Raw genomic sequence first — 11,608 nt, forward strand, 5'->3', positions numbered from 1 at the left:
GTCATCGAGATATATTAAAAAAAAGAAGGATGCCAGATAGTCGGTAGTCGGTTTTTTTTAATTATGACTATCGTTATTACTTCGCGGCCGTTTCACCCGCCGGAGCTTGCCGCAACCACCGCTTGACCCATTCCAAATTCCTTTCTTTTAGAGCAAAAAAAAAAAAGAAGAACAATTCACTACTCTAGAACCCTTAAACCCCGACCATCTTTAAGGAACAGGTACCAAAATATTGGAATCATCCAGAAATTGACTGTCAATTACAGAGAATATTTTCCAAAAAAGCTAAATCCAATGCCTTGGTTGAGAAATTTCATCCAACTCTCCAGCACCTTCACTAGACAATCGCCGCTGCGCAAATCATCAGCATTATCCGTTCCTCCGCCGTTTCTCGCCCAACTATTGCGGCATCTTAGCTCTGATTCTGGCGGGAGTTATGCCGGATTGGGGCCAACGAAGGGGGACGAGAAGCCCAGAGTGGTTGTTCTCGGCTCGGGTTGGGCTGGATGTAGGCTGATTAAGGATATTGACACCAAGACATACGACGTAGTTTGTGTCTCCCCAAGGAATCACATGGTTTTCACTCCCTTATTGGCTTCCACTTGTGTCGGCACACTTGAGTTCAGGTCCGTGGCGGAGCCCATTGGGAGGATCCAACCTGCAATATCTCGTGAACCCGGCTCTTATTTCTTTCTTGCTAATTCCACCGGCGTCGATTTCCAGAACCATCAGGTTTTGAGCTTTTGCTGTTGTGTTACAGCCCTGTAGTCTTTAAGATCTTAGAATTTAATCACTGTCACATATACAAACTGTTACTCTCTTAGAGTTTATGCAAATAGTTCTATATTAAGTTTGAAAATTTGCATGTCTTTTGATTTATTATTTTTACTTCTTTGGCTCTTAGATGTTTATATGTGAGGTATTTATTCTCTGTCTGAGCTAAAATAGGATTGCATTGTGACTGTTTTTTGAAATTTAGAGTTGTATAATCGTAGATGAACATTTATCCCAAGGCTGGAAATCTTCTCGATTTTCAGATATCACGTTTATAATTGATTCAGGTTCTTGTACTTAGAGCAAGAATGGAATCTTAGTATATTATGCAAAAGAATCATAAATTTATATTATGTTATTGTTGTGATCATTGTTCCAACATGGAGTTGGCCTCTGTTATTTGGAGTCTTATGTTGACTTTTATTACAATTACTTTGGGTGATGTTTTGAGCAATTTATAGAAGAAAAATAATATTTCTTTCTAGGTTCGCTGTCAAACAGTCACTGATGGGACCCATACAGTAGATCCAAGGAACTTCAGCATCTCGTACGACAAGCTAGTAATTGCTTCTGGAGCAGAAGCTTCTACATTTGGTATTAAAGGTGCTAGAGAACATGCGATTTTTCTCCGTGAAGTTCATCATGCTCAAGAAATAAGGAGGAAATTGCTTCTAAATTTGATGCTGTCAGATGTTCCAGGTATGAGAAGTCTAGTAGTTAAATGTTTAAGTGGGATAATACGTGAAGTATGATAGTTAGGATCGTCCCCTTTTCACTGTGGGTTGAGCAGGCGTCACCGATGAAGAAAAGTGTCGGCTTCTGCACTGCGTTGTTGTTGGAGGTGGTCCCACTGGAGTTGAGTTCAGCGGAGAACTCAGTGACTTTATAATGAAGGATGTACATCAAAGATACACACATGTGAAAGATTATATTCATGTTACATTAGTTGAGGTTAGGCTTTGCTACATCCCATCTATGTTCTTGCTCTCACCTAGTCTGGTACAGTTTATCGAGTCAAGCTCATTTATAATTCGATTTTTTAATTTGTTAACCTGTTGCTCGTCTCCTTGCAGGCAAGTGAGATATTGTCATCATTTGATGACCGTTTACGAAAATATGCAATTAAGCAATTGACGAAGGTGAGGACTTCCGTGCATAATTATAGTGTTTGCTAACCATAATGTATAGCTATTTCAACACTTTTCCATGGAGCGTTCGTTACTCCTTTCTGCCCATATGTACACGTTCACTAGTGCTAACACGGACTCATGGACTTATTAACAAGCAAGCATGTATATAATATATTGGCTACTGACTGAAATCAAGCATAACACCAATCCATTTGGACAGATATTGTGGCCGTCATTGTAGATTTTGTGGGGACACAATTTGATATCCTTCACATGCAAATTAAGTAAATTTAACACTGCGTCTCAATTTGTAATATACACAAAATTTTTGAATTGTTCGTATACGGGTCTGCTACTTTTTCTTCGGTTTTATTTTTAACTGTCAATTCAATTTTTCCATCATTCACGAGATTTCTCATAAATCAATGTAGTTCTTGTGCTTTGGTCATGCATGGAAGACAAGATTTTAGGTCACACTAGTAGTATACGTCTTGTCACAAAATATTGTTTGTTTATTTTACATACTTTTTTGTCAAATTCCAAAGTTTCTCCTTAATGCTTCACAAATGTGATAAGTGGTTTCATTGTATTCTGCATCTGAAGATGAAAGTGTGACTTTTTTGAAGAGTAAGAAATTGGCTTTGTGCCAATATATAATACATATTCAGATTATCCAGTTCAATCACTATGTTGATCATCCACTTTGAAAATGTGGCAGCGGTCAGTTGATCCATATGCGTATTTTTCTTGTAACATTAATCCACCTTGAATAATGTAGGTATAGATTTTATTATTCCATGCATGTTGTGGTGTTCTCCAAGTCATAAAGAGCTGTGATACGCTCAATTTTCACATATAATTCTTCTTGCCATTTCCCATTACAAAAGCTGATACATCAAGGTGATTGACTTTCAGTTCTTTGCATCTTCATGTGCACCAACGGCAAGTACCATGCAAATAGCTCTCATGGGTGCAACAAGCGCATATTTTTTCTTGAAGATGAATACGAGGCATAATTAGTATTCTTTTCCAACAAGATGGGTTTTGTGTCTTCGGATCGGCACATCTTTCATTGAAAATTGTCTTTTAGATCTATTTTAATTTGATCTCATATTTTTATTTGGAATGATCTACTAGGTCCCAAGTTTGATTTTTCAAGATTGTGGCCGTTTATTCATCTTTCCTTTTATGCAGCCTCTTCAAAATTATAAAAAAAGAGAAGGCAATGTTTGATGAATCATAAATTTCTTTTGTTCTTACACTTATGACGAGACTTTTAGATTCTTATGAGCTGGAGATTAGACATGGACTTCAATTCGAACTTGTGCTTGGTTGATCTCTTTCATTTGTTGAATTGTTGACTGGTTTAGGTGGATACACGGTCTTTAGTTTCCTAGGAGAGGCACACGTAGCAAATGCTTTATAGAAAATTATATAGTAAGCAAAAAGAATCAGAGATGAATGATAGAATGAAAAATAGGAAATTTTTGTTTTTGTTTCTTAATTCAAAACACATGATTTAATTCATTCATAGCATTTATTGACTGGAGACTAAAATTAAGCATGACACCCACCATTTTGGGGAAACATTGAGAAATTTATTGGTAGAGAATTGATTTCCTTGACATGAAAATTAATGAAGTCTGTTTCTAACTTTAAATCAAACCTTTCATTGTTCATTCATTTATGGAATGAATCTAATGTACTCTTTGGTTTGGGTTCCAGCAATCAGAACATATATCTTCAAAAAATCTATGGGTAGAGATTTTATTGGAAAATGTGATGTATAATTAGTTTTATTTGTCTCGTTGTTTGAAAGCACATCTCATTTTATTTGCGTTCAATAACATCTTGGATTAGTGATGCCACATCATAGACATTTAGTGTTCCAATGATGTGTGACATTTATTGTCTTTGAGTAGAATATAATATCATAGTAAATTATTTTTGGAGAATAATGGAACTTTGAATTAAAAGTAGTGTGATCATATTAAGGATGTAAAAATATAACTTTGGTAAAGCAGATGAAAATGAGTTGGCATTGTTTGGTTTCATTTACGGAGATGTAAAAGGTTTCAAGTAATAGAAAACTGAACATAGCCAATACATTTTAACCTGAATGCAGAATATGCTGTGGCCTTGGACAACCATATTGCAACGGATATTTTTTCCCATATTTGAAGCCAATTTGTTCTACATCATAAAATAAAAGTTTTCTTCTCAAATGCCCTTGCACAGTCCTGAAGCCCTGCAACAACCTACAATTACACGCATCTTCTTAGGGCTTGTTTGTGTCTGGGAAAGGAGGGGGATTGGGAAGTTTTAACAATGTTCCCTTGGTATCCTTATTCTGCTGCACTTGTAGAGTTGTGGTACATGTGGAACTGGTTTTCTCTTAATTTTTGGATCAATCTGATACGTCGGTTTCTCAGTCAGGAGTTCGTCTTGTTCATGGAATTGTGAAGGACGTCCAACCTCAAAAGATAATTCTGAGCGATGACACAGATATTCCTTATGGTCTTTTAGTGTGGTCTACTGGGGTTGGTCCCTCACCATTTGTGAAGTCCCTGGAAGTACCTAAAGCACCAGGTGGAAGGTATGCATTCATTCAGCACTAAAAAAATTATCCATGCCACTTTCTTTCACTAAGTTGTGCAGCTATAAACTTTATCGTTTTAGACTTGGATACACTTTTAGATGGAAATTTTTAGAAGGTTTGATATTAATGCAGGGATTAAATTGTTTTGGCTTTCCTTTCATTCTTGTACTCCAGAATTTTATTCGTTTGAGGGATGATTGCTTTTTTTTTTACATCATATTTCTGTACCACTTGGCTTCATGGGGAAGATCGGCCCCTATTGTATACAACAGTGCCTGTGCGCTTTGACTCTTACTTATATGCAATTGTTTGCTATATTTCATACTTTCCTGAAACAATCTTCCTTTTAACTTTGACCTGTGCCGTATTTTATCATCCAAACTGCTTTTACGTGGTAACTAGACATCATGCTACTGTAGGATTGGGATTGATGACTGGCTGCGAGTCCCTTCTGTGCCGGATGTATTTGCCATTGGTGACTGCAGTGGCTTTCTTGAAAGTACAGGCAAGCCGGTTCTTCCCGCCCTGGCCCAAGTGAGCTATTGGATACTTCAAATCTGCTTTTTCTTTTTCCTTTTTTTTACCTCAAAATATTTTTACACTCGATTATACCACTCATTGTTTTTCTGTTTGATACTGTTCTATTTGCATTTTAAGATTTAAGTATATATGCTGAAAGATCATGAAGTCCTCTATAAGACAACAACATTGCTCTATATCATTCATCCTTCCGCATGAAGCCAAAAGTATCATTGATTAAATATTCAACAAGTTTTACCTCTTCAGCAGTTGACTATGCTGAGAACATTTTCTGTTAGGTGGCAGAGCGGCAGGGAAAATATCTATCCAAGTTGTTAAATAATATGGGCAAATCTGGTGGAGGACGTGCCAATGCTGCAAAAGAACTTGACCTGGGGAAATCATTTGTTTATAGGCATTTGGGGAGCATGGCTACCATTGGGAGATACAAGGCACTCGTGGACCTTAGGCAGAGCAAGGTTAATTTTCACATACTTCCGTCAAATTTCTTTAGCTACCTAAAACCGTTAAGAGTTGACCTGGTTATAAATCTTCCTGCCCAGGAAGCAAAAGGTCTATCGATGGCAGGATTTCCGAGCTGGTTTGTTTGGCGCTCAGCATATCTTACCAGGGTCATTAGCTGGAGAAACAGGTTTTATGTGGCAGTCAATTGGTTGACAACGTTTGTGTTTGGTCGCGATATTAGCCGCATATAGACACAAAAACAGGTGACCTGTTGAGAAGAATTGCTCATTCTCCACGGCAGTAAATGTATACAATCTATTTCGTTCTGTTATTAGTTTGTGTGATTTGGTACATGGTTGTTCCATATCATCTAAACATCAGGTGTGCATGTTCTTGTAGCATTCGTTGACTCCAGTTTCGATTGTCATCACGGCGGATTTGCGGTCAGGGTGCATTCGGTTGCAATTCCACGTTTTTACAAATTCATGGGCGAAAAAATGGTGATAATGACATGATATGTATCATAAATTATTACATATATTTCTGCAGTTGTTTGGTACGTATAGGTTATTGATTCTATTAACGTTATAGATATTGGTTATGGTCGATAAATTCATTTGCCAAACTTCTTATTTTCCTTTTCCCTATGTGTGATTTGTACATTTTCGGACAGATCCAAGAATTTAATCAACGGACAATTTTACTAATTTTGCAGGGTAAATATTACCAATAAAATCTATATAGGTAGGTAATTTGATTCGTCACGCTTCATGTGATTGTTTTGTAAAGGGCTTTCACCAAAAGAAGAGGAATGGAGGGTGACAAGTAAGACGAGACAGTTTGAAATTATTTACGAAAAATGTGTGGAACATCCGTCCGATGTACGTAAGGTTAGAAGGAAGATGGAGCAGTGATGTTCATATTCAAGGAACATGATCCAAAACTTGTGCTTTCGAATCATATATGACTCATCAAAGATGGGGACCAAAACAAAAGTCTGCCACACAAATATGTCCATCCATGCATTATAAGAATGTCTTCTTTACACTCATTGTCTGTATCTCTTTTGATAAAACATTCAATTTATGATGTGTGTTCAATTTTAATAAGTTGCAGAGGAATTGAATTACCAGGAGATAAGTTGTTAGGAAAAAAGATTGCATTGTTGAAGATGATCGAAACATGATATTTAGATCTGAGTTTTGATGTAAAACTATAGCTTTTCGTAATTAATATTCATCTCTCTTATTAAATATACATAGTTATCAACAAATTATAATAAATTCGTTGGTCACCATAACATTCGTGAGCGTACGTAGTAGCAACTTCTTATACAAATTTCAATTTTCAAGAACAAATATTCATGCATTAATTAAGATTCTTGTGTTCATAGCTATCTTTTGGGTTGAATTCATTTCAATTTTAACCGTAGAAAAAATAATTATAGCTTTATGCATTACCTTCTCTCTCAAGTTTTTATAATTATAAAAAGATGCAGGAAATCAATTATAACTTGTGAATAAAGTTATTATTATACGACAAATAATTAACTTTTGAAAATACACCTTCAAATATGCTAAGAACAAAAAACTGAAATCTTCAATAAACAAAATTATTTAGAGTAGAGGATTTGAAATGGAGATAAATAGGTGGTGCACTCCTCGAAGTCGAGCCCAAAATCAAACGTCACACAAGACCGTTTGAGTCTCATGCTTTTCTCAGTATGTTCTCTTGTTGTTGTGACAATGCATGAGATGTTATCCGTGTGAATCAAATATAATTTGGTTCATCGAGAGTTATGTGGAGAAGATATAGAGACCGGGCAGTTGTCGACGTTGACATTTGGTGTCACTAATTGATCGAGGAGAAGTTGAATACCACGAAGGTTGACTTTGCATCAGTAATTTACTCAAAAATTAAAACTACGTACTTTGTCATCTAAATGTTATGAAGACCAGGTAATACGCCTACTTCCTTCTTCTTTCCGTGTTTTATCTTCTACTGTGGCTCAACTTCTTGATCAATTCTCCAGTATAAATTAAACAAACAGTTTTCATGATTAAATATATCTATACACAGGGGGATATATAGGGGTTGACGCACAGGAGCAATATTGCGGAAATGGAGGAGATCAAGCAGCCGGAATATTGGCAAGGTGTTTGGAAGCGGCTGGTGGTCGTAGGCGGCGGCGTAGCAGGTTCTCTTGTTGCTAAATCCCTTCAGTTTCACGCAGATGTCACCCTCATTGATCCGTAAGCATCTGGGACAAACTTGTTTCCCCGTTTTCTTCGTATTTGAATTATCCGAGGTCTTTTATCTTTGCTTCAAGCCATCTCTGAATTCGATTTGAATATTAAAGGAGTTGAGAAAATCAGAGCCTTTCTTACTCAATATGAGTCTTGCTCTGGGCAGTTGATTAGTGAAGCTTAGAGTTCGTTCCTTGCCTATTAAATGCCCAGCCACTCGCGTGGTCGTGGCCTGTTGTCGGAATTCAATTGTTGCAGTATTTGGTATCCAGGCCTTTTTTAATTGCACTACTCTTTCTATAATCGGATATCCCATTATCAGGAAATCACTACAAGAAAAATCAGTTTTAACAACACATCAAAGACAACGGTTATTATTAAAACCGTCGTCTTTTTACTTTTAACAATGATTATAACAAAAATCGTTGTCATAACCTAAAAAAATCCGCTCAAAGACAACAGTTTCTTTAAAACCGTTGTCTTTGATATATCTACGACAACGGATTTTAAAAACCGTTGTCTTGAGCGTTCTTTTTTTGGGCTACGAAAAACCGTTGTCTATAAGCGTTTTTTTTTGCTACGACAACGGTTTTTAAACTGTTGTCTATTAGCGTTTTTCTTCAAGCTACGACAACGGTTTGTAAAAACCTGTTGTCTTTCAATTGATTTTTCTATAAATTTGTTGTCAATATTACATTTTGCGACCGTTTAAGTTAAATCTGTCGCTAAAATTAGCAACGGTTATACTGTACCGTCACTAATTTAAATCTTGCGACGGTTAAAGTACAACCGTCGCAAAATTTAGCGACGGTTTTACAAGAACTGTCGCTAAAAAAAGCCGTCGCTAATTTTAGCGACAGTTTTGGTAATACCGTCGCTGATCTATAATTAGCGACGGTTTATACTTAACCGTCGCTATATTTAACGACGGTTGTTAATAACCGTTGCTAAATATAGCGACAGTTCATGTAAAAGCATCGCTAATTTTAAATCGGCGACAGTTAGAAAAATAACCATCGCTATTTGCGACGGTTAAAGTCAAAACTGTCGCAAACTGTCTATAAATATCCCCATCATCGGTCCATTTTCTACCATACCACTTCACAACACTTAAAATTTTTCTCCCTTACACAATTTTAGTTTCGATTTTCTCTTTAAATTAGTTTAATAAATTTTTAAAATCAAGAATATAGTATTTTCGACGGTAAATCAAGAATATAATTTGCATATTAGATTGTGAGTTTTTTTGTATATTTATTAAAATATTAAAAGTGAAATTTTTTTTATTTTACTGATTAAATTAGCGACGGAAAGCATACAAAACCGTCGCTAAAATTAGCGACGAAGTTTATAAAACACCGTCGCTAAATGTACCGACGGTGTATTAAACCGTCGATGTTTAGCGACCGTTTAAATTACGACCGTCGCTAATTTTAGCGACGGTTAACGATGATGTCCGTCGCGAATTAATTTGCGACGGTTTTTTAATTGTAACTACCACATCACTCCAAAACCGTTGTCTTTTAGCGAATGCTTTAACCACAGGACCTTTAACAACGGTTTTATATACCTACGACAAAGGTTTTTCACCGTCGTCTTTAGACGTCTACAACAACGGTTTTTCACCGCTGTCTTTGAGCACACCCTTTAACCACAGGGCTTCTAACAACGGTTTTATTTGACCTACGACAACGATTTTTAACCGTTGTTTTTTGCCTTTTTTTTAGTAATGACGATCTGCGGTTAAATTTTAGGAGCAAATCTGTATCAAAGAATATTTGGTTCTTTTGCTAGAATATTGGATTATGGGTGAATGAGTTTTTACCAAATCATGCTGCTATGCAAAAGCTGCTGTTGATAGATTCCTACAAATTTTAAGTCCATTTCTCCTTTAAGCTTGAATCTGTTTCTGGGTTGTTTCGGTTTTATTGTATATCGAGAAACATAGATATCACAAATACAAACATAATACATTGCACGCATATTTCTAGTTCTTGGTTCCTCCTAACCATCCAAAAATGTGTGTGTGTGTGCATGCAGTGTGTATTCACGGCTCTATGCTTTTCTGTGATTAGTATATAAATATTTCTTCCTAAAATATGCAAATAAACTGTTCCATTAAATAGGAAGGATTATTTCGAGATCCCTTGGGCGAGCTTAAGGTCAATGGTGGAGCCATCTTTTGCCGAAAGATCAGTTATATATCACAGAGATTATCTCACCAATGGGCGCGTCATTGTTTCCAAAGCCATAAACATTTTGAACTCTCAAGTATTGACCGCAGATGGCCGTCTCATTGCCTATGATTACCTTGTCATAGCCACTGGACACGACGCTCGCATGCCACAAACACGATCGGAAAGACTGCAACAATACAAATCAGGTACCACAACCTACATTACACTCAGCGATTGAAATATGGTGTTCAGGTTGATAGAAATTTTAGGATATTTGAGTTTCAACGGTTGCCATCAATTATAATGTTTGTCACAAAACAATATTTAGGCCAAGAAATGGTTTCTTTAAATTTTTTATCTATGTTAGAAAATGAAGAAATAAAGGCTTCTAGTTCAATTCTGGTCGTGGGAGGTGGCCCAACGGGAGTCGAACTAGCTTCAGAAATCGCTGTAGATTTCCCAGAGAAAAGGGTTATCTTGGTTCATAATGGATCTCGGTTGCTCGAGTTCATCGGCCCGAAAGCTGCCAGCAAGACATTAGAGTGGCTCAAGTCGAAGAAAGTAGAAGTGAAACTGCAACAATCAATTGATTTAAACAACATTTCGGTGGGAAGCAAGACTTACAAGACTTCGAGTGGAGAAACTATCAAAGCGGACTGTGTACTTCTGTGCACGGGTAAGCAGCCCGGTTCAGCCTGGCTGAGTGAGACTATGTTGAAGGGGAGTATTGATGGATTAGGACGATTGAAGGTTGATGAGAATTTGAGAGTGAAAGGGTGCAAGAATATATTCGCAATCGGGGATATCACAGACATTAAGGTGAGTACTCTTTGATTTCCTTCTTGTTTTGAGGGTGAGAGTTTCTTCATGATCATTATGCTGCATATATGAATCGTTAACCTCCGAAAACTATTAAGAGCGTGAAGAACTTCCTATCCCTCTTATCTGATCATACCCTATCTTGCTTTCCAGGAACTGAAGCAAGGTTACTTGGGAAAGAAACATGCTCTAATTGTATCAAAAAATTTGAAACTCTTGCTCACAGGTGGAAAAGAAAGCAAGATGTTGGCCTACAAGCCGAACTCGGTTAAGGTTATTGTTTCACTGGGAAGAAATGATGCAGTGGCACAGCATCCATTGACAACCTTAATTGGAGTCGTTCCAGGTTTGATCAAATCCAAAGATTTGTACGTGGGAAATACAAGGAAGCAGTTGGGTCTCGACCCCCGGCAGGTCAACTAATGAGTGCTTTCATTCATATTTTTTTAAATATAATTTCTGGCTACTGATCCGTATTTTCTTAATGATCATTCGTTGCATTGTGTTATATATGTGAATTATCGTGAGTTGCTACGGGGACGTTTCCATTTTTTCATGGGATCATATGTCCAAATCTGTATAATTGCGATTTCCATCAGTCAAAATATGCATATGTTATTGTTTGGAAACATTTAACTCAAGTCGGTATTTTGTTTTTTAAACTCGAATCGGTTTTCTAATAGACCCGTTTGTAGTAAAAAAACCGAAATTTGATCTATCTCACGTTACCCTCTGACTCTCTAGCTTCTATGAGTCGATGGTGATATGATGTCGTTTGTAATTCTTTTAAAAAAATTATAGATATTTCTTAAATTTATGAATTATTTAAAATAAATATTTCTTGCTTACGAAATAACTAATTTTAGAAATATATATATA

At 36.6% G+C, this 11,608-nt stretch overlaps 2 protein-coding genes and 1 long non-coding RNA gene across 4 annotated transcripts; 2 read left to right on the forward strand and 1 right to left on the reverse strand.

Moving 5' to 3' along the window:
- The first annotated feature begins 58 nt into the window (after positions 1-58).
- LOC140988248 (internal alternative NAD(P)H-ubiquinone oxidoreductase A1, mitochondrial-like) lies at positions 59-6,194 on the forward strand. 2 transcript variants are annotated; one of them, XM_073457263.1, is made up of 9 exons: positions 59-732; positions 1,260-1,473; positions 1,565-1,725; positions 1,848-1,913; positions 4,337-4,500; positions 4,923-5,037; positions 5,322-5,501; positions 5,586-5,787; positions 5,887-6,194. In XM_073457263.1, the coding sequence occupies exons 1-8, from the start codon at positions 295-297 to the stop codon at positions 5,736-5,738; spliced, it is 1,491 nt and encodes a 496-aa protein (XP_073313364.1). In that variant the 5' UTR covers positions 59-294; the 3' UTR covers positions 5,739-5,787; positions 5,887-6,194. The 2 variants fall into 2 exon arrangements, 1 of the variants encoding a protein (XP_073313364.1); XR_012177321.1 differs by having other exon boundaries at positions 60-732; positions 5,586-5,793.
- Positions 2,154-4,330, reverse strand: LOC140988268 (uncharacterized). Its single transcript, XR_012177324.1, has 2 exons — positions 3,174-4,330; positions 2,154-2,519 (listed from the first exon to the last, which is right to left on the reverse strand). It is a non-coding gene; the product is annotated as an uncharacterized lncRNA (long non-coding RNA).
- An 820-nt stretch (positions 6,195-7,014) lies between the features above and the next one.
- On the forward strand, positions 7,015-11,237 carry LOC140988261 (uncharacterized). Its single transcript, XM_073457275.1, has 5 exons — positions 7,015-7,445; positions 7,567-7,739; positions 9,860-10,116; positions 10,278-10,729; positions 10,883-11,237. Exons 2-5 carry the CDS (start codon positions 7,609-7,611, stop codon positions 11,150-11,152), a joined length of 1,110 nt encoding a protein of 369 aa, XP_073313376.1. The 5' UTR covers positions 7,015-7,445; positions 7,567-7,608; the 3' UTR covers positions 11,153-11,237.
- The last annotated feature ends 371 nt before the right edge of the window (positions 11,238-11,608 follow it).

The sequence above is a fragment of the Primulina huaijiensis genome, chromosome 1, assembly GCF_012295235.1.
Source record: "Primulina huaijiensis isolate GDHJ02 chromosome 1, ASM1229523v2, whole genome shotgun sequence".
Taxonomy (NCBI): domain Eukaryota; kingdom Viridiplantae; phylum Streptophyta; class Magnoliopsida; order Lamiales; family Gesneriaceae; genus Primulina; species Primulina huaijiensis.

Excerpts from the sequence above, each read along its gene's own strand:
- LOC140988248 (XM_073457263.1), top strand. The coding sequence starts at position 295 with ATGCCTTGGTTGAGAAATTTCATCCAACTCTCCAGCACCTTCACTAGA. Across the intron at positions 733-1,259 it reads TCGATTTCCAGAACCATCAG|GTTCGCTGTCAAACAGTCAC; the intron begins GTTTTGAGCTTT and ends ATTTCTTTCTAG. Across the intron at positions 1,914-4,336 it reads CAATTAAGCAATTGACGAAG|TCAGGAGTTCGTCTTGTTCA; the intron begins GTGAGGACTTCC and ends TCGGTTTCTCAG.
- LOC140988261 (XM_073457275.1), top strand. The coding sequence starts at position 7,609 with ATGGAGGAGATCAAGCAGCCGGAATATTGGCAAGGTGTTTGGAAGCGG. Across the intron at positions 7,740-9,859 it reads GATGTCACCCTCATTGATCC|GAAGGATTATTTCGAGATCC; the intron begins GTAAGCATCTGG and ends TCCATTAAATAG. Across the intron at positions 10,730-10,882 it reads GGGATATCACAGACATTAAG|GAACTGAAGCAAGGTTACTT; the intron begins GTGAGTACTCTT and ends CTTGCTTTCCAG.